The following is a 25,880-nucleotide window of genomic DNA, read 5'->3' as shown; positions in this document are numbered from 1 at the left end:
TCCATTGACGTGTTCTCCCTACCATGACAAAGGTGGATAAAGGTGGAAAGATTTCATGTAATCCATGGACACCAGTGAAGATCACAAATCATTGAAGAAAAAAGGTTCAGAACACTGTCTAGTGGGTCTAGATGACCCAACTCCCAATGTTAAAGTGCCTAGGATATTACAAGGGTTAACCCACCTGAGACAACTTCTGTTGTGTGAGACTGAGCTGGAGTTCACAACAGTTATTACATAAAGAATACCTTAGTGGAACCTGGGTGTGATAAATTATATATCTTTTATTGTGATATAATTTTACATACAACAATAAACCATTGATCAATAAATGACAGATACAGTTAAACTTTATTTCCAAGAGACAACTAATGTTACATTCAGTAGCTTTGTTCAGTCTTCCCTTTTCTTTTCTCCTGTAGCCATATAAAAGGGAGCCTTTTTCTAAAAAAATAAATCTTAAAACACGATTGTACATATCCTAAAGGTGGTTGATTGAATTTGTTTACGTGCGCTCAAACACAAAAACCGATGGGAATTCATGTTGGTTGCTCGTAAAGCATGCAGAAACGATGCACATTGCTCGAAGTGCGACCAAGGATAAAAGTCGACCACACATACTTTGTCCGGGTCCGTGAGCAGGGCCGGCCCTGGTCTTCCAGGGGCTCTAAGCGAAATTTAATTTGTTGGCCCTCTAACTGATCAGCAGCACCAACAAAACTTTTGTTGTGATATAAATGTGATCTCTATTAATACATTTTGTGAATGTTTTATTGTTGCTGCTGAAGAATTGAATACAGTTTATTACTTGCAGGTTGGATACACATTTAGTCGTGCCAAACCAATTTTAAAAGTGAAAAAATATATATATTAGGGTTGTGCCGATGGACGATACTGTCGTCCATCGTGATGGTTGACTGACATTCTGATGGAGAGACTCCATCGTGATGCCACGCCCCCGGCACGCTGCGAGTCGACACCATAAGACGCGGTCACATGTGCAAAATATCTTGATGGGATCAATGGTCGGATTAGGATCCAATCGTGTCGTGTACATGGGCCCAGAAAAACTTTTTCAGATTATAAAAAACATTCACATGGGTCACACTTTCGGTCGGAATAAATCATTCGCACATGCGCAGCAGTGTTTTTAAAAACCGGAAGCGAAACTTAGTCCCGCCGAGCGGCTACATACATAGATACGTCAGCTCGGTTATTTTATTATTATTATACAAGATGATCTCCTAAACGTGTTTTTATTAATGTTACGGTTATTGTGAAGCGCCTGTTCGCTCATCATTTTAATCCGTGTGGTCAGTTCTTTTTCTGTTGAAAAACGGAGCCGGAAGCCAGGATTAGCAGTATGCTAACACGGGCTAACAACATTAGCATGAACATAAATCCATGCGTGAAACGCTACAAACTGCATCTTGGCTGCACGTGAATATGTGGGAATAACATCAGCCTTTATTTTGTCGGGACACCACTGGAAACACAAATGTTTGAACGGTTTCTAAGGACTGAGCGGCCTTTCTGCTTCTAAGCTTACACACTGCGTTAGCTAGCTAGCGCTCCAAGCTCTGCCCCGACACACACTTTTACCGGGAGACCCGCTTCTCCTAAATTCCGGTTGCTCTTTCACGCAGAGCTGTGGGACGGATCACAGTCTTAAGTCTCCCACACGTTACAAAGCATCATTACTTTGGCTTTACCTAAAGCACAAAACTTTAAGTCCGTCTGCTCTGCTAGAGACACGGTCGCTCGCTCCACCGGTCTAATCAAACGCAGGACCGGACCACTTCTTTTCTATTTTGTTTATTTGATTTTTTTTTTAAAGTCTCTTCCCTCAGTTTAGACTGGATCATCGTGGATGAGTCATTATTTGGGAAATAAAATAAATAAAGTAAAATGACGAATGGCAAATATATATATATATATATATATATATATATATATATATATATATAAGAACGAAAAATTTAAAATAGCCCCCCACCGACGATATCATCGTCCATCCCGATGGTTGACTGCAAACATCGTCAACTGCCAATTTAGGGGACATCGCCCAACCCTAATATATATATGTATATATATATATTTTAATGTAACATTTGACACTCAACAAATGACATTCACAAAACTCCAACTTATTAAAAACAGCAACTTAATAGAAAATCAAATAACGATAAAACAATCCAAGATAAAGAACACAACAGCTCAATGAGGGTGGTTTTGGAAGGTCATAGTCTTTTTCAGTCTGAAAAGGACCTCTTTGCACCAAGTCCATTATTATTGGATCAGAGAGTGTGGTTGGCCATTCAGCTGGACCAATTGAATTTGAAGTAGGTGGAATTTTGGATCCAGTAGGCTCCTCTTCCACACACACCTCTCTTGGAGCCTCTGGAAAATAAGAGACAGAACTTCAACAAAAGCAAACAGTGAAAAGTCAAACAGTCTCATCAAATCTACATAACAGTTGCAGTGATGCTGGAAGCAAAATGTTTGAAAGAAGTGGCTTCACTGTTGTATGTGTGAGTGTGTGTGTGCGCGCGCAAATGTATGACTATTTTTCAAGTAGTAATGAAACAATAAGTTTGATATAGCTTCCACATTGGGTGGAATGAACTTACCAGCAGCAGCATCAACATTTTCCCTTTGAACAAAAGAAGTGGTGACAGGAATTTCTTCTGCAGGTAAAAAAAAAACAAGAATTATCTTTACACAATAATCAATGATAAAGCTTATAAAATAACTATAGCAAAAAAACTACTAATAGTTTAGCACTCTGTATGACTGTTTTGAAAAAAAATCATTTTGTCAGTCAAAAGTGCCAAAAGTGTCAAAAAAGCGTTTTTGGCTCTGAATATGACTGTTTTGAATTTTCAACTTACTACGTGACATAAAATAACACTTTCTTGAACTGCAAATGAGAACTTTGACTATTGAGTGGATTTTGTGCTTAAAAATCATTTTGTCAGTCAAAAGTGCCAAAAGTGTCAAAAAAGCGTTTTTGGCTCTGAGTATGACTGTTTTGAATTTTCAACTTACAACATGACTTACATATTTTTTTTTTTTTTTTTTTTTTTTTTTTTTATTACTACCAGCATAGCACACCACTGAAGATTTCTGGATACTTTTTCCCTTTTTCCCTCCTTTTCTCGCCCTCGGGGGCCTGGACTAACCCCCTGCATAGCTTACACACGCGATCAGCTGTTGGCGCTAAATAATCCACCTACCTTCAAAACTGGAGAGAAACTCTTTCTCCCGGAGGAGGAGACGACGAGGGTGCAAAGCAGGAGCTAAACGACGGATGAAGAGGAGGCGATTTAAACCCTGCGTCCCCGCGATCATCACCGGGAACGTCAGATCCCTGCCTAATAAGATGGATGAACTGGGGGCTCTCGTACGGACCCAGCGGGAGTATCGAGAGGCCAGTGTCATGTGTTTCACTGAAACGTGGCTTCACGAACTGACACCGGACGCAAACGTGACGATCACGGGCTTCCATACAGTGCGAGCGGACCGAGACACCACCGCGAGCGGCAAGAAGAAAGGAGGGGGGCTTGCTTTACTCGTAAACAAAAGGTGGTGCAAACCGGAGCACATCCACGTCAAGGAACGTGTGTGCAATCCCGATGTGGAGCTCCTTGCCATCGGACTTCGCCCATACTACTTGCCAAGGGAATTTACAAACGTGATCGCCATCAACGTATATATTCCTCCGACCGGCAAAGCAGACGCGGCCTGTGACGTCATCCACTCAGTCACTGCCAACCTGCATACTAAACACCCTGGTGCCTTCTTCTTCATCACAGGGGATTTTAACCATGCCTGCCTCTCCTCCACTCTTCCCACATTCCATCAATACATCCAGTGCACAACAAGGGACAAAAAGACTTTGGACTTACTGTATGCTAATGTCACCAACGCATACACATCCACTGCACTTCCCCCACTGGGCAAGTCTGACCACAACCTGGTCCTGCTCTCCCCATCATACATACCGGTGGTCAAACAGAAACAAGTCACTGTGAGGAATATTACAAAGTGGTCTGACGGTGCCACGGAAAGCCTGCAGGATGCCCTGGAAACCACAGACTGGTCTGTTCTGTATGAAAGTCATGGTGACGATCTGGATGGACTAACAGACTGTGTCTCGGACTACATCAAATTCTGCACGGAAAACTCCATCCCGTCCAAGAGGGTGCGATGTTACCCGAACAACAAACCCTGGGTTACACGTGAACTGAAGGCCCTTCTAAATGAAAACAAAAGGGCCTTCATGGCTGGGGACCGCGTGGAGCTCACTAGAGTTCAGAAGGAGCTGAAACGCAGCCTGAAGGAGTGTAAAGACGCCTACGGAAGGAAGCTGGAGGAGAGACTACAGAGAAACCAGACCAGGGATGTGTGGAGTGGGATGAGAGCAATCACCGGCCTTCAGAGGAAGGGAAAACCTGCAGCCGAAGGAAATGTGGATCGAGCCAACGAGCTGAACAATTTCTTCAATAGGTTTGATTCCAGCTCCCCCTCCCCCAGCTGTCCCCTTACTCCTCTTCTGAGTGATCAACGGTCTTCCTCCCACCTTCCAGGGCCATTAACACATCAGCTTCCCCCACCTCCCTCCCCCAGCTGCCCTGCACGGCATTCAAACCAGTTTTTAAACAGGTCTGACACCAGCTCCCCCTCCCTCATCAATCCACCCATTTATCCTCTGAACGACCACTGGACACCTTCCACTCATCTTCCAGGGCCATCATCATCATTAGCACCTCTGAAATCCCCACCCCCCTCCCCACAGCTGACATCCTTCACAGACCCAAAAACAAGCTCCACCACCCCTTCCTCCCAAAATGGCCTTCTCATCACATCCACTCAGGTGAGGAGGGAGCTGGAGAGGCTCAACCAGCGTAAGGCTGCTGAACCTGATGGCATCAGTCCCCGGGTACTCAAAAACTGTTCCAGCCAGCTATGTGGTGTACTTCAGCATCTGTACAACCTGAGCCTTAACCTTCAGAGGATCCCAGTGCTGTGGAAGACTTCCTGCCTCGTCCCTGTGCCAAAGAAAAACCATCCAGAGTCGCCTAGTGACTACAGGCCTATAGCACTGACCTCCCATGTTATGAAGGTCATGGAGCGGCTGGTGCTGTCACATCTCAGACCCCTGGTGAGCCCTCTCCAAGACCCACTGCAGTTTGCATACCAACCCAAGGCGGGAGTGGAGGATGCACTGCTATACCTGCTGCAGAGAGCATACTCCTCCCTGGAAAAGCCTAACACCACAGTGAGGATCATGTTCTTTGACTTTTCTTCAGCCTTCAATACCATCCGGCCGAGACTGATGAGGGAGAAGTTAGAGAAGATGCAGGTGGTTCCCCCCCTGGTCTCATGGATTGAGGACTACCTGACAGGCCGACCTCAGTTTGTGAGACTGCAGAGCTGTGTGTCTGACACCCTGACAAGCAACACTGGAGCCCCTCAGGGAACCGTGCTGTCCCCCTTCCTATTCACCACATACACAGCTGACTTCCAGTACCACTCTGAGCTCTGCCACCTCCAGAAGTACTCTGATGACACAGCTGTAGTCGGGTGTGTGAAAGATGGATGGGAGGAGGAGTACAGGAGCCTCGTGGAGCGCTTCGTCAGGTGGTCTGGGGAAAATTACCTGCAGCTAAATGTGGCCAAGACTAAAGAGATGGTGATAGATTTTAGCAGGAGAAAGTCTTCGCCCCCCCCCAGTCTGTATCGGTGGGACGGATGTGGAAGTTGTCTCGTCCTACAAGTTCCTGGGAGTACATCTAGACGATAAACTGGACTGGTCCACAAACACTGAGGCCGTCTACAAGAAGGGCACGAGCAGACTTTACTTCCTGAGGAGACTCAGGTCCTTCAATGTTTGCAGCAGGATGCTCTACATGTTCTACAAGTCTGTCATGGCAAGCACCATCTTCTTTGCTGCAGTGTGCTGGGGTGCTGGCATCAAAGCAAAGGACGCCAACAGACTGAACAAACTCATTAGGAAAGCAGGGTCTGTCATTGGCCTCAAGCCTGCCAAGCTGGAAGAGGTGGTTGGGGACAGACTACTGGCTAAACTGGGGACCATCATGGACAATCCCTCCCATCCCCTCTTCAGGGAGGTGGACAACCTGAGAAGCAGTTTCAGTGGCAGGATCATACACCCTCGCTGTGCCAGAGAACGATACAGGAAGTCATTCCTGCCATCAGCCATTAGACTCCACAACTCATCTGACAGACTCGGATGTACATGAAAATTCTAGTCACAGACTACACTTTTCAAATTGTATTTTACTCAATTTTTGTCCTGTTCTACTCTCTGTATTTTTTGTGTCTGTGTTTGTCTTTACCCCCCCCTCTGTTCCTTAGTGCTGCTACTGCAACTAAATTTCCCTTCGGGGATTAATAAAGTTCTTCTTGAATCTTGAATCTTGAATGACAAAAATAACACTTTCTTGAACTGCAAATGAAAACTTTGACTTTTAGGTGATTTTTTTGCAGAAAAATCATTTTGTCAGTCAAAAGTAACAAAAGTGTCAAAAAAACATTTTTGGCTCAGAGTATGACTGTTTTGAATTTTCAACATACATTGTGGATAAAATAACACTTTCTTGAACTACAAATGAGAACTTTGACTTTTGAGTGGATTTTGTGCATAAAAATCATTTTGTCAGTCAAAAATGCCAAAAGTGTCAAAAAAACGATTTCTGCTCAGAGTCTGACTGTTTTGAATTTTCAACTTACTACGTGACAAAAAATAACACTTTCTTGAACTGCAAATGAGAACTTTGACTATCAAATGGATTTTGTGCTTATAAATTATTTTGTCAGTCAAAAGTGCCAAAAGTGTCAAAAAAGCATTTTTGGCTCAATGACAGTATGACTGTTTTGAATTTTCAACATACATTGTGGATAAAATAACACTTTCTTGAACATCAAATGAGAACATAAAATTTTGGGTGCATATGTTGCTAAAAAAAATCATTTTGTCAGTCAAAGGTGTCAAAAAAGAGTTTTTGGCTCAATGACTGTTTTGAATTTTACACTTACAACGTGACAAAAAATAACACTTTCTTGAACTGCAAATGAAAACTTTGACTTTTGGGTGCGTTTTTTGCTAAAAAAAAATCATTTGTCAGTCAGAAGTGCCAAAAGTGTCAAAAAAGCGTTTTCGGCTCTATGACTGTTTTGAATTTTAAACTTACAACGTGGCATAAAATAACACTTTCTTGAACATACCAGGACATTGATCCCAGGATCAATCAGTCAAAGACATAAAGTGTCTTTGACTGTTTAGAATTTTAAACTTACAACGTGGCATAAAATAACACTTTCTTGAACTGCAAATGAGAACTTTAAATTTTGAGTGGTTTTGTGCTTAAAATTCATTTTATCAGTCAAAAGTGCCAAAAGTGTCAAAAAAGCGTTTTCTGCTCAGAGTATGACTGGTTTGAATTTTAAACTTACAACGTAACAAAAACTAACACTTTCTTGAACTGCAAATGAGAACTTTGACTTTTGGGTGCTTTTTTTCCAAAAAAATCATTTTGTCAGTCAAAAGTACCAAAAGTGTCAAAAAAGCGTTTTCGGCTCTATGACTGTTTTGAATTTTAAACTTACAACGTGGCATAAAATAACACTTTCTTGAACATACCAGGACATTGATCCCAGGATGAGGTTCAGTCATGGATCCACTCTCCTCCCATTCAATCTCTGGAACCAGCATACCCTGACAAAAAAAAAAAAAAAAAAAACTGTTTATGAACAGCACTGTTTTTTTTGTGTTTTAGATTATGTAGGAACAGTGACCGACTAATAATAACTTATATTGTTGCTGGCAGGCAGACCTCATATCTCCATAACTGTTTATAATTTGCAAATAAGTGACTCTTAACAAAGTAGTGACATTAGTACATCTGATGGCTCATAATGCCATGCATTGTGATGCATTTTGAACTTGCAGATGTGCTATTCTTCCTACAAACAAACAATTTAGGGAAATTGTTTGCACCACACAACAATAATCCTTTTCATTCATTTTCGATGAAAATTCACTGTAGTCATTATGATTTCATGATACTCTTCTTGATACTTTCCACTTTAGTCAAACTGCACACAAATCAGTTGTCCAGTACAGTGAGATTAAATAAAGCATTTACCCGGGGATCAGAAACAGGGTTCTGGGTCAAGCCCAACTGCCACAGCTGATTTGGTGTCATGCTTTGCTCCGTCCTGATTGGATGGCTGTCCCACGCGTCACTAAAGACATCCAAACTGGCCTGAATGCGTGGTAGAAAAATGTAATGGCTGCAGAATACGTGATGTGACTGATATTGAGCAAGTCTTGGTCCTCAAGAGAGTGCAGGATGTTGTAATATAAACCAGTAACACTCACGAAGACATCACACCAGAGGAGCTTAATCCTGTATTTGGAAAAAAGCAAAAAGAAATATTATATTGTCAGATTTATTTTTAATACATCATTCACTTTTATGTATCAGGGCTCCAGACTAACTTTTTTCACTAGGAGCATAGTGGCCCCTAACTGAAAATTTTAGGGGCACAACCAGAAAACTTAGGGGCGCATACCGTAAATCAACATTCTAACCAAATCTACTAATTTCCACTGTATTACAAATAAATACTTTAATAATAGATGCAGAAATTACAATGTGCTGTTTCTAATTCAGTGTCATATTTTATTCTGCACTTTTGAAGATGCAACATGAAGGTAAACTGACAGCACCATCGCTGTCACGACAGTACAACTAAGTAAAAATAGTAAAAAAAATACCATACATTTAGAATAAAAAAAAGATTTTAGTAACCAGTGATTACCGTAGTAACCTTTCGTAATTTCACAGTTTCAAACAATACTTAAATGTATGTAAATATTAGAGGATGGAAATTCATGTTGGTGACACCAAATAGGTGCAGCCAAGATGCACAATAAGCGTGTTTGAGATCACCCAGATGGACGCAACACTGCACAGATCACCTGGTGTGTGACGTATATTTTTGTTTTTGCTCCAACATCACCTGTCAATCAAAACAAAAATATCACGAGAAAGGGGTGAGAGCAAGACACCAATCAGAGCGAACGCAGCTGGAAATTTAGTATTGAACTGACTAAAAGCTGCCCTACAGACTACAAAACAATGCATTATGGGACATGCGTCCTGATGGGTTTTTTGTAGTTCACTGATCAATTAAAATAATTTAAAATACCAACTGATTAAAAAAAGGCTACATCCATTACAAAACATTAAAATAATTATAAAAGATGTAATATCACAGCTCATACTTAGGGGGAGAGGCATATTAAAACGAAATTGAATGTTAAGGACAACTCCTAATTCCTGGTCTCTTTCAGTCTCGCTGCAGCTTCGATTTCATGCGAGTTTGAGACCCCTGCTGTACACTCTGTCACTGGTACACTAGCTGCAGGTCGGAAGAACGAATCAATAGTTCGCTTGCTCATAGCTCAGACGCACATATCAGGTTGTGATGATATTTGTCTCCGTTTCCTTCCCACGGATGTTTACGCGCGCTCGATTATCTCTAGGCCCCGCCCCTCCACACATTTTAGCCACTTGCAGTGACTTTCCCTATTCTTCTCAGACGCATTGGCCGCCTCAGGCATCACTCAGTGAAACGCGAGTGTGTGCGAGTGTGTGCTCCAGTCTCATGAGTATTCGCGCCAGTGTGTGTGTCTGCCTGCGTGCGTGTGCGCTCGCGTCTCATTGATGATTTCATCTCTCATTTCATCGATCATTGACGTTCTCCTTTCATGTTTAATGTATAAAAAATACGGAGGGTGGGGGAGGCAAATTTACTGGTAGCACATGTGCGACTGGGTGTAAAATTCAGTCGCACACTCTCAAATTTTGGTCGCAAAATGCGACCAAATGGACGCAGTCTGGAGCCCTGTGTATATATTAAAGCTTCTAAAACTAGGTTCAACTCACCGTTGATTGTGTGTACACTTTTCCCACAATGAAGCCGTTTGTGTCAGTTGTACGTACTGTGAGCATTAACTCGGCTATGCCCACATTTTCTCCTCCGTGATCTCCTCTCACCCTGACAATAACATGAAAATCATGTCTCAAACACATAATTACAAATGCATCGCCAATACGGTACACATCAGTTTAAAATGTAATGTTCTTATGCATGTTGCCAATAAGTAGAATTTCTAGGTTAGACAAATTGCAGGAGTGGGTTACATGTATCACTGGGGGGAAAATTGAGGCGAGAGACTGAGGGGGGGGGGGGGGGGGGGGGTAAAATGTTATTCATGAGGGGAAAGAGTTTTAGAGTTGCCTTTGTTTTCAGAGGAGTCTAAAAAAAGTTATTTTATTTTTGTACAAATAACCAAATACTTATACTGCCTAATATGTGAATAAAATATTTCTTTATGAATGACATGAATACCTCAGAGGAAAGCCATAAACGTTCACAGCGTCACTGAAGAAGGCCAAGTGGGTGTCTGCACAGTTGTTGTCTGCTATCTTCAGGTACAGGATACATGGAATACAAGTACAAATACTTTCAACTGACAGATATTTACAGGGGCAAAAATGCTAAATTCCCAATTGACAGGTAAAACAGTAATACAATAGGATGATAAAATATGAAATAGAATAGAATAGAAGGGTATTTAATAATCCCTGAGGAATTTTTTTAAAAATGGCCATCTTAAAAAAACACATAAACACACATGCATTACAAATAGAAATATCACAAAATAAAAAGATTGATAAAAAAGGTAAATAATTGGAAAATCAGTGGGTAAAATTAAAAGAAATTACTTGTAAGATGCCCTGCCAGAGAGTTGTATTGCCTGATGGCACGAGGAACAAAAGATTGTCACGCTTCAGTAATTCCTGGAGAATAAATAAAAACACGACAAACATGGATTTGATCATTTAGCTGTCTGATCTTAAATTACATAATTTTCAAATATTAGAAAGGGGAATTTTTTTAAAACACTCTTGCTATGATAACTTGAGCTTGTAGTAAAGAACACCTTTAAAAAATCAGAGACAAGACACTGATCACAGGAAGCCTGTGTGTAATATTTACAGTAACTTCTACTCAAATCACTGTTGACAGCTGATTTCTCCCATCCACCCTTTCTGTGACTACTTATCGACTACAAAACAGCCTAAAAACATAATGTTTGGGATTTTTGTCATTACGTCATTGGAAGTAAAGAGATACGGGGATTTTAGTGGCTGTCACTCTGACACAATCTCACAGGGCTTTCAGCACAATACGGGTTCTAACGTTAGAAACTTAATGAGGCTTCTTTCATTCAACAGTGGATTCATGTCTGTTATATTTAAAAAATGCCGTTTTCATGAATGTCATATGAATTAACTTTGTTGCACAGTCCACCCCGTCTTAAAGTCTGGGCTGTGAAAATGCTGTGTCTAACTTTAACCCGGATCGCGTTTACATAAAGGCAGCACACGGAACAACTAGCTAGTTAGCATAGCATAGCATCCGTGTTTAAACAAATCGCCGTCTCCAAATCAATACTTTTTATTAAACTTTCTTTGCTGCTGTAAATCCGGCATGCTTTTCCCCTTAGTTCCTTATGAATCATGTTAAGAACCTACAGATCATTGGCTATAGACGCTAGCTTGAACAGACACCGGCTTGAACTTCACTCACACTCACAGGCAGACACAACTTGCACAGGCTAAGCAAAACAAAGCTAAGCTAATTTGCGGTGGGGGTACTCTGCAAACGATTCGGCTGCAGTGTTCATAAAGCATTCACACATGTCACTTGGCAAAGGAGAACGCTTCAACTTAGTATTCAATAACATTACAGCACAGCAAATTCTCCAGTGTCATATTTTTGTAGTCAAACTGACCATACTCTTTCAGAGTTATTACAACAACAGCGAGTGTAAGGCCCCACCCCCATTTTCCAAGTGTTGGTGTTAATACTCGGAGTTAAAATGCTCAGAGTAAAAATTACTCTGTGGGGTGAAAAACATGCAGTGTAAAATCTTGACATTTCCCACAGAGCTCATTCAACACCAGCATAAAGTTAAATTCCCGCCAGTGGTTGTGACGTTGACTGGGTAAAGACAGAGAACGGCCATTGCAGGTGGAACCGTCTTTTCAGCCGACCTCATACATATTATTGAATCATTGAAACACACCGGTAAGCTAGTTGTTCACAACTCTGTTATTTAGCATTGAAGTTTAAAAAGTATTTGGACTTAAAGTAAGATTGCATTTTTCTATAGCTGCTTTGGTTTTTTTGAAGATTTTGTTTCACTATGTTAACCTGCATGCGTTGAAAAAGCAGATTCTGGCCTAATGCTTCAAACATGTTTTTAGTTAATTTATTTTAAATTTAAATTTATTTAAATTATTTTATAACATTTCGTTCTTCCTAATTAATTCAAGTAATTCAAACGTTTATAGTTTTCTCTTAAAAACAACGTCATTAAATTGGTGAATATGACAAAAGAAAAAGTTCATCCAATATTCGATGATGTCACCTGACTTGCGCATGTGCATGCATCCGCCATTCTAGGAGCAGCAGCGCGTTCGTCAGTTTCACAGCAGATGTGGGAGCGGTGGAAATAACATTGTCTGACTACGGTAAGTGAAATTTTCGAACTTTTTTGTGGTTTTGCTTTAATATAATCTTCTAAATATGCTTTGACATTCGACAACAAAGTTACAACAAGGCCTCGTGGTTTTGTTTTAGCCAGCAAATTCATTTGCGCCTTGTTGCTCTGTTGAGCTAAACTTTAAGCTAGCTTGTTTTTGCAGACTCACTGCAAAGAAGCTTAGTTTGCGTTTTTAAAATGATTAGTGATACTTTAATACACCGAAAGTAGCGGCATGTGTTTTAATAATTGCCACAACTATACCATATAAATGTGATCACCAAGCTTGAACTATATCGGTTTACGGTTATGTCGGCAATTCTTGAAATTGATCGGCGGTCGCCCGGGCGGATCTAGGTTGCAAACTAGAACTCCTCGCAATTTTTTCTCTTACTCGTTTTTTTTAAGACTAAAAGTCGTATTTCCATGTAAAGTTGATGAAACTAACACGAGAGTGCCTATAACTGTATTGACTATATAATATGCCCGTGTAGAAAACGCTAGAAGAAAGCGTGTGGGGGTGGGGTTAACCAACTTGCAGCTGCAGGGAACGTGGAGGGGGGGTGGGGGTGGGTGGAGTCACCCCTTATGATTCCAGACCGCACAATACCGCTGCTGCTTCTAAGTTAATACATAAATGGTTTTTATTCATAAAAATAACATATTTTGTCAGGTTATTTGATTATTTAAAGTAAAAAAGAGGAAAAACTGGAACAAATCTCCATCAAAATGAATGCGTTTTCATCATCTCAATTTGATGACTTTGAGTGTTACTCAACTGTGTAAGATTGTGGGTAATGGATGAAAGATCAAACGAAGCATCAGTTTAGGAAGAGAAGGAAAGAGGAAGAAAAACACCCCAAAGATACAGCTATGCGGGGGGGGGGGGGGGGGGGGGGGGGGGGTTACAAAATTAGTGCATTTTTACATAAAAATCATTTATTTGTTTAAATATTTAATTACCAGCATCATATTTGCCATTAAGAGTAAAATTTTGAGGACAGAGTAGCAAATTTAAGTGCTAAGCTAGATTGAAGGACCCACAGCATCAGAAGAGGGTGGCAAAAAGACCCCCCCCCCAGGGTTTAGCACCCAAATTTATGTGTGTATGTTGGAAATGAAACACAAATTTACCAACTCAGCTGGTGAGTAATCCTTTTGCTGAACTCTTTCTTTTTAATAATAATAATTATTTTTATTTGTTTATTTATTTATTTTACAGATTTTGTCATCCATTCACATTGCTTCCTCAAGTCTGGCTATTATTTGGTAAGTATCCTTAACATTGAATTGGTTTTACAAAGGTGTTTCTTAGTCATTTTAAATTACTCAATTTTGTTTGTAGTCTTTCCATTTGTTTGTCCAGTTATGTAGTACAGAGGTAGTTAGACTGTCAGAAATTCTTAAACATTACAGAAATTCTTAAACATAAGTTAAAACAGTCATTTTGGGCGTGGTCACCGTAAAGTGCATATATTGTTAAATGTGTTCCACTGGCAACCTGGCATTTAAATGATAATAATACTACTAATAGAAAGTTGTAGAACCCATAGAATATATATTGGATGAAAAGGCCAATGCTGCATTCACACCGGACACTAGTCTCGAGTCAAATTTACATTTGCTGCCTCTATTTTCGACGGCTGTCCGTGGTCCAGTTGAAACCTTTTTCCAGGGGGTAAAAAACTCGAGGATTGTTTTATTGTTGTCTAAATGAATATAAGAATAACATCATAAGCCCATGGAGCTATGACGACACCTGCTCTCTGTCTGCTGGCTAGCGTTGCGGGCTCGATCACTCTATATTGGAATTTTTTTCTTTTTAATTTTTTCCAACCTGCTGATCGAGTCACTCAAAACGTCACGTGCCAAAGCGGATTCCCTGCTGCAAGGACAAGATCGTGCCTGAACATTGACTTAACATTGAAACCTGACGCCCTTGATGTGCGAAACAATTTTCATTGTGCTCTGTGGTCTGGTTTTGATGTGTATCATGTTATATGGGTGATTACTATAGGCCACATATTTTTAATATTCTTTGTTGTTCATTTTGATTTTTTTTTTCTTCTCTCCAAAGTATTATGACAACTGTTGCCACTGTCCCAACAGCTGTGTGTTCTTAATGCTAATAAAATTTTGATATGTTTACAGATGCCAACATGTTGATTAAAACAAAAATAAATAATGACCAGAAATATGTCAAGATCAGTGAGCCAAGTTTGGAGGAATTCTTGAATTCTGGTAAGCCATCAATCACAAACTGAGAAACTAAAGAAATTAATTACCTGTTTATTAGTCCAACGTTGTCTTAAAATGTGTGAAACTTTATTAATTTAGGCCTTTATGGTTAATAGTTGTTTAAAAAAAATCAGCATTTTAATTAACATTTTTTAATTATTTGATTTATTTCCTGTAGCTTTTTTGAAGTTCTCCATTCCACCTGTCAGTGAAGGAGTCAGAGTTTATGATGAATCAGGAACTGAGGTGGATGCAGAGGTCTTTGCAGAAGTTGCACAGCTTCCCAATGCTGGTGTATTTACCATTCAATTTAACAGTGGTAATGTTTTCTACCTGTTATGTACAAGTAGTAATGTAGTAGTAGTAATTTAAGAGCAAGTTAACTTTGTTTTGTGAGTGAAAAAGGTTTATTTCTCAATCTGTGTTCCATTCTTTTGGTAGGTTCTCTGGTTCCCATTTTGACTGCATCCACACAAGACTTAACCAGTTCACAACAGAATGTTTCATCATGCAGTTCAAATAATACAGTGGTTCTCGAACTTTCTGTGTGCGATTCTGATGATACAATCATCTTGGATGAGGATTGTTTCCCTTCAAGAAAACGACAGAAGACAAATGAAGATGCTAAACAAGTAAGTTAATGTTGGTTGATTCATTTGTTCAATGTAGCCTGAGATGTATTCACTCATTTGATGAAAACTCTTTAATTTGAGGAGTTGCTTTCCTATTTTTGTTCCTTTTTAAAGGTTGTTGAATTGGCTTTGACCAAGAAACCAGGTGGAGACCAAATTGTTAGGGAATACAGCCGTACAAAAAGTCTGACTGATTCCTCACGCCGACAGATGATTAACATTCTTGCTACAGATATGACTGAGATTCATGGGTAATGTGGATGTTTGTTCCAAGCACCTTTCTGCCAAGTATTAGGGGAAATATTGGCGCCACATATACATCATTTTGGGACTGGAAAATCTAAATTAATTTGTTTTACTCCTTCTCAGGATGGCACCACCACGGCATGTAAGAGAGATGTATGCTCGAGGCATAGTTCAGATGTTCCCTTACCTAATGGATCCATTTTCCAAAAATGGATATGTAAGTTCCAATTCTATAACTAACATTTTTACAATATGCCCTTTTCGAGGGTAAGGTCTCTTAGCCACCAATACTAAGTTTAATCACTCAAAATAAGACCAATTAGGCCAACCCAAATAAAGACTAAAATATGATTAGAAATTGGAATAACTTGATGCAATGCAGACTATAAAAAGTAAAATGCTTACTTCTTGTTTTTAATTTGAAAGGAGCATTTTTACGATCCTGAAAGTGGCACAGGGTACTTGGCGTGGAGGCTCAAAACCATACAAAGGAATAGTTCATCACAAAGCAGAAGAGCACCACATCAGCTGGCTGGTGGAGGGCCGTTGGCTAGAAGAAATGCATCTTTTCAGTCAGAGATCACCCTGACTGAAGAGCAATGCAAGGAGGCCATATCGTTTATGAAGTATTCATCTGATGAAGACATCATAAAGCAGAAAATGAAGATGACATTTGAGTATCGTCACAATATGGTTCACAGTAAAGATAAATCCTCAGATGTCTTGACTGAATTTCCATGCTTCAAAGACATCAAAGGGCTGGTAAGTAAATATTTAAACAAATAAATGATCTTGATGTAAAAATGCACTAGTAACTGTTGGCATGTCTTATTAAAGATTGAGCAAGACTTCATTTTGCAGTTTAGAGACGAGGTGGCTGCCAAGTTTTTAGAAAGGTCAGTCTTAAACCCTGCAGTCCATATGACAAAAAAAAAAAAACCTCCCGGTTTGAAAATTATCACAAGATGAAAAGAAAAAAAAAAAAAAATCCCATCATCTTATAAAAACACTCATCGGCCTATTCTCTATTGTGTGAACAACAAGGCAACAAAACCTTGATTTTTGACCAGGTTTATATGCTTGGATTTCTAATGTATAGGGGTCTATTTTCTTCCTATAAAGGTGGCCTACTGTTTTCAAACAGAAGGTCATCCAGCAGAGTAAGGCTCTCCCCTCCTCAAGCAACCTTGAAGATCTGATCTACTGTGCAGAAGCTACATCACTTCAAGAAGAGGATGACATTATTGCTTCCGGTAGTTATATTATTATTTTTTTAGCTAACATTTCTTTGCAGCACTTAGCTGTTTTTCACGTTTTTTTTCTTTCTTCTGTCAGCATAAAGACTTGTTAAAATGTATTAGTCAGCCATTATATAATCAACTTTTTATATTGTGCAGGATGGGACAGTGATTTATCTTCAGTCATTCTCCTGCTTCACCTGATTCCTCCAACAGCCCAGGGGCGCAAAAGGCCAGGCAAGGTTTCTGCATCTCAAGCTGAGAAACATCTTGTTGTCTTTAAGAAGGTTAGTATTAGTATATTGTTGTGTGATTTCTTTCCTCACTCCCTTTTAAGACAGGTGGGGTGATTAGACATTTGCTTGGGTAGTTCGAGGTAAATGCATTTGTTTTCCCTGATCATTATGTAAGCATAATTAAATAAAGTTAATTGGTTGAATGCTATAAAGCAGGAGTGTCAAACTCCAGGCCTCAAGGGCCGACCTCCTGCATGTTTTTCAGAAATCCTGTCTTATCTGCTATTGATTACCTGGATCAGGTGTGTTTAGCCAATAAGGAGCTTCAATGGCAGGTTGGTTAGAAAACATGCAGGACACTGGCCCTTGAGGCCTGGGGGGTATTCCAGGAAGCATATTTAAACTAGCCTGACTTTGAGCCTGAACTCTGGCTGAAATCCGCCTGAACTTGCTTACTCTGGGTATGTCGGTTCCAAAAGACCGGATATGAGTTGGCGTAATTACGCTCGACTTGGTAACCCTGGGTTAACGCACGGTACATAAAGACATTCTCAATAGATCGCCGATTTCTGGAGTCACCATGGAAACACGTGGAGAAAAAAAAAGAAAGCGCGACACTTGAGACGGAAGTGAGACGGAGTCTGAGATTTTAATAACGGCGGATAGAAATTATAAGTCCATCAAAAAAGTAACACGGCTGAAAGATAATTTAGTTAAATTTATTCAAACTCAATAATTGTTTATACAACTCAAATTTACGTATTTATCTAACTAAATGTCACATTACTTCATCAATCTTTTTTCCATCTTAATTACTTATATTTCTTGAACTTTCATATGTCTAAGTTTGAGCCGGCAGATATGCTCATTTTTTAACAATAAAAAGAACGGAAAAAAATGCACGGAGTGCAAAAATTCATCACAGAATATTCCATTACTGACATAACAGGTTTGGGTGGTAGAGGTGCTATATAAACTCATCATCCTCTACTTTACTCTCACTCATGGTGCAGAGACTTAAGCATAGTAGGACAAAATAGCTCGGCCAAACACGGTGAAACACGGTAAAACAGCTATACAACTAAACACATTTTGTAAAAAACCCACACTTAAACCCAAATCCGTCCAGACAGGCAAAGGGAATGATATCCCAGAATCCCTTGCGGTGCCGATTTAACAGCAGCATCAAAGTTACACCTACTTAATTGAATTAATTTGAATAAAAGGAAAATAATTGTCTGAAAACTATGTGTTATTTTTAAGGTGACCTAACAAAAAAATGATTTATCTTAACTGAAGCAAATAATTAAGTTAGATCAAAGTAAAAAAGTTTATCTTTCCAACATCCATATGTGGTCTTATCAGCCTCTCATGGTGTAAAAAGTATTATCTGAGCTTTTTCATCCACTAAATCATCTTCAAATGGACACGCCATGCTGCTTCACCTCTCTGTAAACAAACTAATCTTCAACTAAACCTGCTCCGGACCAGGTTATGTTCAGAGCATGAGTTGCCATGGCAACTTGACCTACCCTGAAACATACCTCCATTTCTGGAACCGAAAGCTGAGGTTATCAACTTCCTTAGCCTCAAACTTATTGTGGGAGCTAGCATAACCTGCTCTCTGGAATACCCCCCTGGAGTTTGACACATGTGCTATAAAGCATTCAACCGTTGTTTTTGTTTTTCTCTTTATTTCTTTAAGTTCTGCCATTTTTTGGCACTTAACTCCTACAATATTTCAGCTATTGGCTTTTGGTCCTTCAAATCCTTGAACTTTCCAAGACATTCCAGGATTTCCGGGATTTTTGCTTACATGGGGAATCCTTGAAAACCTTTGCTTCTTTCTATGGTGCAGAAGCTCGCTGGTCCAATACCCAGCGCTCGCATTTTTCACAAAAATATATTTTTTTGTCCTCGTGCCATTTTCACTACAAGTATGGTCAACTTTGATAAAAAAAAATGTGTTTTGTTTTTTGTTGCCAATAATTACCCTTAAAGTTTATTTTTTTCTCCTGGAAATGCAGCTCCTTCATGTTGTAATTGTTTAATCTTCTTCATCTTCAGAGTGGAACAAGCATCCAAGAACATGTTGATGCCGTTGCCAACACCACTCAACCCTATCTGCTTGCGATTGGTACAAAGAAGAGCAGAGTCCAGGATTTCTTCATTGTTCTTGACAAGCAGGTCATTCCGTGCAAGTCAACCAGTTCACTTGGAGCTGTTGATGAACTCTTTAAAGCACACTTTGTTTTTGGTACGCTGTACAGTCAGATGCTCCACAACATGTACACCTTCATACAGACAACTGTCTACAATATTGATGTTGCCCAAGTTCAAGAGAGCCCACGTGTGGCAGAGATCAGGGCCAGAATACTACAGTCTACAGACTAGTTAAGAAATAGTCACACAAACAGAACAGGCTAAAAATTTAACTGCATTGTTTTCAGATATCATTAGCATTTGACATTGTTATTTGACCTCTTTTTTTGTTATGAGATTGATATGTTTTGTTTGCCGTGTTCATTTTGTAAATGTCAACAATCTGGTTAGGCATATGCGTTTAATTCATGGTTTTTATAGTGGCAAAGCACTTCGTTTGAAATGTGCTCAGCCAGGATGTTGTCATGTTTTTGGAACTTTCTCTGGTTTTAGAAAGCATTTGCTTACTAAACATTGTGAGCAAACTGAGCCTGAAGAGGAATCAGTTGACACTGTAGACAGTGATGTTAGAAATGACTCTCAGTTAGCAATAAACGAAAATACGGCCAGTATTTCTCAAGTTGTGCCTGTATCTGACAGAAGTACTCTTGACTTATGTGCATCTGCTATTGCGCAACTTCAGGTTGCTGGTGTAGCCCAGTCGACTTTAAATGGCTTTGTGTCATCAATGGAAGAGGTTGTTATGGACATACAGAGTCAAGCAAAAGCCACAGCTTTGAAATGTTTAGCACCACAAGACAAACGTTTGAAAATTAAAGTTGAAAAAAGTTTTGAAAAACTTGAAAACCCTTTTACGTCTTTCAATTCGGAAACAAAACGAAGCAACTATTTTCAACAGAAATGGAAAACTGTTGAACCAGTTGAAAAAGTTCTTGGTGTCAGATTGGAGAACCGAAGAAACAGATCTAGTGGGACTTACAAACAGGTTATTGTGACTGATAAATTTGCATATGTTCCAATTCTAGAGACACTGCAGTCTATTATCAGAAATCCAAATTTTGCACATATGCTGACATCTAGCCATCTTTCCAAGGATGGGGTATACTTTGACATACAGGATGGGCTCTATGTGAAGAGCCATCCGCTTTTTTCAAAAAAAGACTTTGCCTTTCTCATTCAGTTATTTTACGATGAATTTGAGACTGCTAATCCACTTGGGTCCAAAAAGGGTATACATAAATTAGGGGGTATATATTTTACATTGAGAAATTTTCCACCAAAATTAAATTCATCTTTAGTCAACATACATTTGTGTGCACTTTTTCATGCTCAAGATATCAAAACATATGGTTTTAACACCATCCTTGAGCCAATCATCAGTGATCTGAAGGTGCTTGAAACTTGTGGAATTACATCTCCCATGTTTCAAAGTCCTGTTCGTGGTAGCATTGTCCAAGTCACAGGGGACAATCTTGGTCTTCATGGAATATTTGGGTTTGTTGAGTCATTTAGTGCTCATTACTGCTGTCGTTTTTGTGTCACTGAGAAAAGTGAATTTCAGTCTGTGTTCTGTGAAAATGAAAGCATCATAGTCCGTACAAAAGACATGCACGCAGAGCATTGCTGTACTCTACAGACAAATCCACAACTACCTCATTTTTACGGTGTGAAGCGTTCGAGTCTGTTGAATACTTTGCAGTTTTTTGACACGGCAGATAATCTTTCTGTTGATGTGATGCATGACATTTTGGAGGGAGTTGCACAGTTTGAGGTAAAACTTATATTGGAATATGTACAGCAAAACTTCCTAACAGCAAAAGAACTGTCTGGTAGAACAGAGTCTTTTAACTATGGCCACACGGAGCGACGAAATCGTCCTCCTGCTGTCAAGTTGTTTGATGGTAGTAATGACTTGGGCTTGAATGCAATACAGTCATGGTGTTTGCTGCGCAATATGCCATTGATATTTGGTGATTTAGTGCAGAAAGGCAATGAGTACTGGCATCTTTTATTATTGCTTCTCCAGATAGTTGGTATTGTATTTGCTCCGGTTATAACAGATGGTATGACTATCTTTTTGAAACACCTAATCGTGGAGCATCATCAGCTTTTTAAACATCTGTTTCCTTCCAGAAACCTCTTGCCTAAACATCACTTCATGATACACTATCCACGATGTATAAGAAATATTGGACCGATTCTACACATGTGGTCAATGCGTTATGAGGCAAAACACAACTTTTTTAAAACCCAACTGAAAAGTTTCAAAAATATCACCAAGACTTTGGCTAAAAGGCACCAAAGATACATGGCCTTGCATTGGGAAGCTTTTAGTCATTTCAGATTAATGGTTGGTCCAGGAAAAATGTTTTGGCTTCAAGATTTGAAAGAGGGTCCTGAAATTGCTGACAAATTAAACACAGCAATATCCACTAATGTTCTGTCAGTGAAGTGGGTGAAACACAATGGAACTGAATATAAACCTGGCCTAATAGTTTGTGTTGAGGTAGCTAATGAGATGCCAGTATTTTATAAAATCCACACAATTTTTGTCAAGGATGAGCAAGTTGTTCTAGCTCTTTCTGGTGTCGAAACTGTTTGTTTTGATGAACATTACCATGCATTCAAAATACTGTTAAAGCCTTTCCAGATTGTGACAGTGTTAAATATTCAGGACTTGTTCTACTATAAACCAATGGATGTTCAAATGACATATGGACCCTCAGATACCTCAATGTATGTGGTTCCGTATTGCCATCTAATGCAAGTGTGAGTGGTGTTAAGGCATTTGGACTTTACCTTGGACGTTTTTCTTTATTTCCTCCACTATATTTGGACTTCATAGTCAAGGGTCTCTTTCTACTCTTTCAGTGGTAATTTGTGTCCAACTGGGTGACATTTAAAGTGAATTGTTTTAAATTGAATGTTTTTATTCTCAAATTCTAATAAAGACCTTTTGTGACTATGTGTTCTTTTTTTCTGCCGATATTCTTAGTGTTCAACTTTAAGCATTAGTACAATTTTGCAGAGAATTGCCTTTTAGTTTAAAAAATTTTAACACTGCAGATATTGGGCAAAAATTGACACTGAATGAACTCGATGAGCAGTGTCAATTTTAACACTGGTGTGGGATGCGTTTAAAGGAGTTAATTGTAAATAACAAAACTGTAATTGTAATTTTTAACCAACACTGTGGGTGTTAATTTTTGTCAAAGTGTAAAAATGATTCAACACTTTTTATTGTTAAATGTGAACAGAGAGTGTCAATTATTAACACCCAAAAGAGTTATGTTAACTCTGAAAATTCTACACTGTCTTCAGTGTCACTTTAACTCTGAGCCAGATAAGGACCGTATGTTATCTGGCTCAGAGTTAGAATCAACTCTTTAAGTGTTGCATTAACACTTCTGTTTTTACTGTGAGGACGTACAACGAGGGAATGATCAAATAAATGCATTACTTACGGGCTGAGACTGATCCCGTTCAGAAGACCTCTCCGCCATGTTTGCCGCCCGCGTCCTCCCAACTGCTGTGCTGAACAGCTCTCTCCCTCGTCAGTTGAGAGTGAAGAGTGTAAGGGGCCATTCGATTGGCTAAAAGCGAACCCGCCTGCTTTCCCGATGAGTTTGATTGACAGATTCACTAGCCAATGGTGAGATTAGTCGACCCGCTCCGTCAGATGAGTCTCAATATTCACCGTAGAAAAATCTCTCACACACACGGAGAGATTCACAAACGAGAACGGGATTTTGAATGCACAGTCTGCAATTCGAATTATCTGTGAGTTCACATCACATGTGTACCTAAAAATCATGTTTGTGAAGCACTTACTGTGCATTTCTGATACATTTATTGTGAATTTCTAAAATGTTTTTGTGAAAAACAGTGTGCACATTTGTGAGAAACACTTATTGTGCATTTGTAAAACATTTAGTGTGCATGTGTGAAACACAATCTGTGTGTTTGTGAAACACAGGGTGTGTATTTCAGAATTTATTTTTCACGTTTGCATAAAATGACATTTGTGAATCGGAGCGTGTGCATTTGTAAAACAGATTGTGTGCATTTCTGATTATTGAGACTGAATTAACTCCATACATTTCTTGCTAAAAAAAATCATTTTGTCAGTCAAAAGTGCCAAAAGTGTCAAAAAAGCGTTTTCGGCTCTTAGACTGTTTTGAATTTTAAACTTACAACGTGGCATAAAATAACACTTTTTTGAGCTGCAAATGAGAACTTTAAATTTTGAGTGGTTTTGTGCTTAAAGTTCATTTGTCAGTCAAAAGTGCCAAAAGTGTCAAAAAAGAGTTTTCTGCTCTAAGTATTACTGGTTTGAACTTTCAACTTACAACGTGACAAAAAAATAACACTTTCTTGAACTGCAAATGAGAACTTAATTTTTTGGGGGCATTTGTTTCTAAAAAAATCATTTTATCGGTCAAAAGTGCAGAAAGTGTCAAAAAAGCGTTTTCGGCTCTATGACTGTTTTGAATTTTAAACTTACAACGTGGCATAAAATAACACTTTCTTGAACTGCAAATGAAAACTTTGACTTTTGGGTGCGTTTTTTTTTTCTAAAAAGAAATCATTTTGTCAGTCAGAAGTGCCAAAAGTGTCTAAAAAGCTTTTTCGGCTCTATGACTGTTTTGAATTTTCAACATACATTGTGGATAAAATAACACTTTCTTGAACTACAAATGAGAACTTTGACTTTTGAGTGGATTTTGTGCATAAAAATCATTTTGTCAGTCAAAAATGCCAAAAGTGTCAAAAAACGATTTCTGCTCAGAGTCTGACTGTTTTGAATTTTCAACTTTTTACGTGACAAAAAATAACACTTTCTTGAACTGCAAATGAAAACTTTGACTTTTGGGTGCGTTTTTTGCTAAAAAAAAAATCATTTGTCAGTCAGAAGTGCCAAAAGTGTCAAAAAAGCGTTTTTGGCTCTTTGACTGTTTAGAATTTTAAACTTACAACGTGGCATAAAATAACACTTTCTTGAACTGCAAATGAGAACTTTGACTTTTGGGTGCTTTTTTTCCAAAAAAATCATTTTGTCAGTCAAAAGTACCAAAAGTTTCTAAAAAACTTTTTCGGCTCTATGACTGTTTTGAATTTTAAACTTACAACGTGGCATAAAATAACACTTTCTTGAACATCAAATGAGAACTTTAAATTTTGAATGGTTTTGTGCTTAAAATTCATTTTGTCAGTCGAAAGTGCCAAAAGTGTCAAAAAAGCGTTTTCTGCTCAGAGTATGACTGGTTTGAATTTTAAACTTACAATGTGGCATAAAATAACACTTTCTTGAACATCAAATGAGAACTTTGACTTTTGAGTCTATTTTTTGCTAAAAAAAATCATTTTGTCAGTCAAAAGTGCCGAAAGTGTCAAAAAAGCGTTTTCGGCTCTTTGACTGTTTTGAATTTTAAACTTACAACGTGGCATAAAATAACACTTTCTTGAACTGCAAATGCAAACTTTAAATTTTGACTGTTTTTTTTTTTGCTTAAAATTCATTTTGTCAGTCAGAAGTGCCAAAAGTGTAAAAATGTCTTTTATGCTAAGACTATGACTGTTTTGAATTTTCAACTTACAACGTGACAAAAAATAATCTAGCCACAGGGGTTGCAAGCCAGTAACTTCTGTGCCGGTCCCAAGCCCGGATAAATAGAGAGGGTTGCGTCAGGAAGGGCATCCGGCGTAAAAAATTGCCAAAATAACCATGCGAATCATCCACAACACTTTAGACATACCGGATCGGTCGAGGCCCGGGTTAACAACGACCGCCACCGATGCTGTTAACCTACAGGGTGTCGGTGGAAATTTGACTACTGTTGGTGGAAGAAAGAGGGGAGGCAGAAGGGTCCGTGGCCAGAGAGAGAAGGGAAAAGGCAGGAACATAGGTTTGAGAATAGGGACTCTTAACGTTGGCACAATGACAGGGAAAGGCAGAGAGCTGGCAGACATGATGGAGAGAAGGAAGGTAGATGTACTGTGTGTGCAGGAGACAAGGTGGAAGGGCAGCAAGGCACGTAGTATTGGAGGAGGATACAAACTGTTCTATCATGGTGTTGATAGGAAGAGAAACGGGGTAGGAGTGATTCTGAAGGGGGAGTTTGTGAACAGTGTTCTAGAGGTGAAAAGAGTCTCAGACAGGATGATGAGCCTAAAGTTAGAAATTGAAGGGGTGATGGTGAATGTAGTCAGTGGGTATGCGCCACAGGTTGGCTGTGAGTTAGAAGTGAAGGAGAGATTCTGGAGTGAGTTGGATGAGGTCATAGAGAGTTTTCCCAGAGGAGAGAGAGTTGTTATTGGAGCAGACTTTAATGGGCATGTTGGTGAGGGCAACAGAGGTGATGAGGAGGTGATGGGCAGGTTTGGTGTGAAGGAAAGGAATCTGGAGGGACAGATGGTGGTGGACTTTGCGAAGAGGATGGAAATGGCTGTAGTCAACACTTACTTCCAGAAGAGAGAG

The 25,880-nt window shown here is 39.3% G+C and overlaps 3 protein-coding genes across 8 annotated transcripts; 2 read left to right on the top strand and 1 right to left on the bottom strand.

The window, feature by feature from the left end:
* Positions 1 to 23,160, bottom strand: LOC144996866 (uncharacterized). Of its 4 annotated transcripts, XM_078956632.1 has the most exons (9): positions 22,867 to 23,160; positions 10,824 to 10,898; positions 10,447 to 10,523; positions 9,981 to 10,092; positions 8,408 to 8,435; positions 8,172 to 8,271; positions 7,667 to 7,741; positions 2,631 to 2,687; positions 1 to 2,400 (listed from the first exon to the last, which is right to left on the bottom strand). In XM_078956632.1, the coding sequence occupies exons 5-9, from the start codon at positions 8,413 to 8,415 to the stop codon at positions 2,290 to 2,292; spliced, it is 351 nt and encodes a 116-aa protein (XP_078812758.1). In that variant the 5' UTR covers positions 8,416 to 8,435; positions 9,981 to 10,092; positions 10,447 to 10,523; positions 10,824 to 10,898; positions 22,867 to 23,160; the 3' UTR covers positions 1 to 2,289. The 4 variants fall into 4 exon arrangements, with proteins under 4 accessions (XP_078812758.1, XP_078812760.1, XP_078812761.1 ...); XM_078956634.1 differs by lacking the exons at positions 1 to 2,400; positions 2,631 to 2,687 and having other exon boundaries at positions 8,172 to 8,291; positions 22,867 to 23,127; XM_078956635.1 differs by lacking the exons at positions 1 to 2,400; positions 2,631 to 2,687 and having other exon boundaries at positions 22,867 to 23,127.
* On the top strand, positions 3,070 to 6,442 carry LOC144996863 (uncharacterized). Its single transcript, XM_078956616.1, has one exon. The coding sequence runs from the start codon at positions 3,311 to 3,313 to the stop codon at positions 5,804 to 5,806; it is 2,496 nt and encodes an 831-aa protein (XP_078812742.1). The 5' UTR covers positions 3,070 to 3,310; the 3' UTR covers positions 5,807 to 6,442.
* LOC111948487 (uncharacterized) lies at positions 11,983 to 22,367 on the top strand. 3 transcript variants are annotated; one of them, XR_013659645.1, is made up of 13 exons: positions 11,983 to 12,192; positions 12,571 to 12,638; positions 13,872 to 13,918; positions 14,801 to 14,890; positions 15,066 to 15,206; positions 15,329 to 15,519; positions 15,634 to 15,770; positions 15,889 to 15,982; positions 16,192 to 16,527; positions 16,603 to 16,661; positions 16,888 to 17,018; positions 17,163 to 17,290; positions 19,307 to 22,367. XR_013659645.1 is itself a non-coding variant. In XM_078956617.1 (12 exons), exons 3-12 carry the CDS (start codon positions 14,809 to 14,811, stop codon positions 19,631 to 19,633), a joined length of 1,626 nt encoding a protein of 541 aa, XP_078812743.1. In that variant the 5' UTR covers positions 12,550 to 12,638; positions 13,872 to 13,918; positions 14,801 to 14,808; the 3' UTR covers positions 19,634 to 22,367. The 3 variants fall into 3 exon arrangements, 2 of the variants coding, with proteins under 2 accessions (XP_078812743.1, XP_078812744.1); XM_078956617.1 differs by lacking the exon at positions 11,983 to 12,192 and having other exon boundaries at positions 12,550 to 12,638; XM_078956618.1 differs by lacking the exons at positions 11,983 to 12,192; positions 12,571 to 12,638 and adding an exon at positions 13,561 to 13,794.
* Positions 23,161 to 25,880: the final 2,720 nt, after the last annotated feature.

The sequence above is a fragment of the Oryzias latipes genome, chromosome 13 (assembly GCF_053564925.1).
Source record: "Oryzias latipes strain Hd-rR chromosome 13, Olatipes_Hd-rR_3.1".
NCBI classification, from domain to species: domain Eukaryota; kingdom Metazoa; phylum Chordata; class Actinopteri; order Beloniformes; family Adrianichthyidae; genus Oryzias; species Oryzias latipes.
Note: the sequence above shows the minus strand (reverse complement) of the source record. Positions and strands in the feature narration are given on the sequence as shown.

Excerpts from the sequence above, each read along its gene's own strand:
- LOC144996863 (XM_078956616.1), top strand. The coding sequence starts at position 3,311 with ATGAAGAGGAGGCGATTTAAACCCTGCGTCCCCGCGATCATCACCGGG.
- LOC144996866 (XM_078956632.1), bottom strand. Across the intron at positions 7,742-8,171 it reads ACCCTGTTTCTGATCCCCGG|GGTATGCTGGTTCCAGAGAT; the intron begins GTAAATGCTTTA and ends TTTTTTTGTCAG. Across the intron at positions 2,688-7,666 it reads ATCCTGGGATCAATGTCCTG|AAGAAATTCCTGTCACCACT; the intron begins GTATGTTCAAGA and ends TTTTACCTGCAG.
- LOC111948487 (XM_078956617.1), top strand. The coding sequence starts at position 14,809 with ATGTTGATTAAAACAAAAATAAATAATGACCAGAAATATGTCAAGATC. Across the intron at positions 15,983-16,191 it reads CATTTTCCAAAAATGGATAT|GAGCATTTTTACGATCCTGA; the intron begins GTAAGTTCCAAT and ends TTAATTTGAAAG. Across the intron at positions 16,662-16,887 it reads GCTGCCAAGTTTTTAGAAAG|GTGGCCTACTGTTTTCAAAC; the intron begins GTCAGTCTTAAA and ends CTTCCTATAAAG.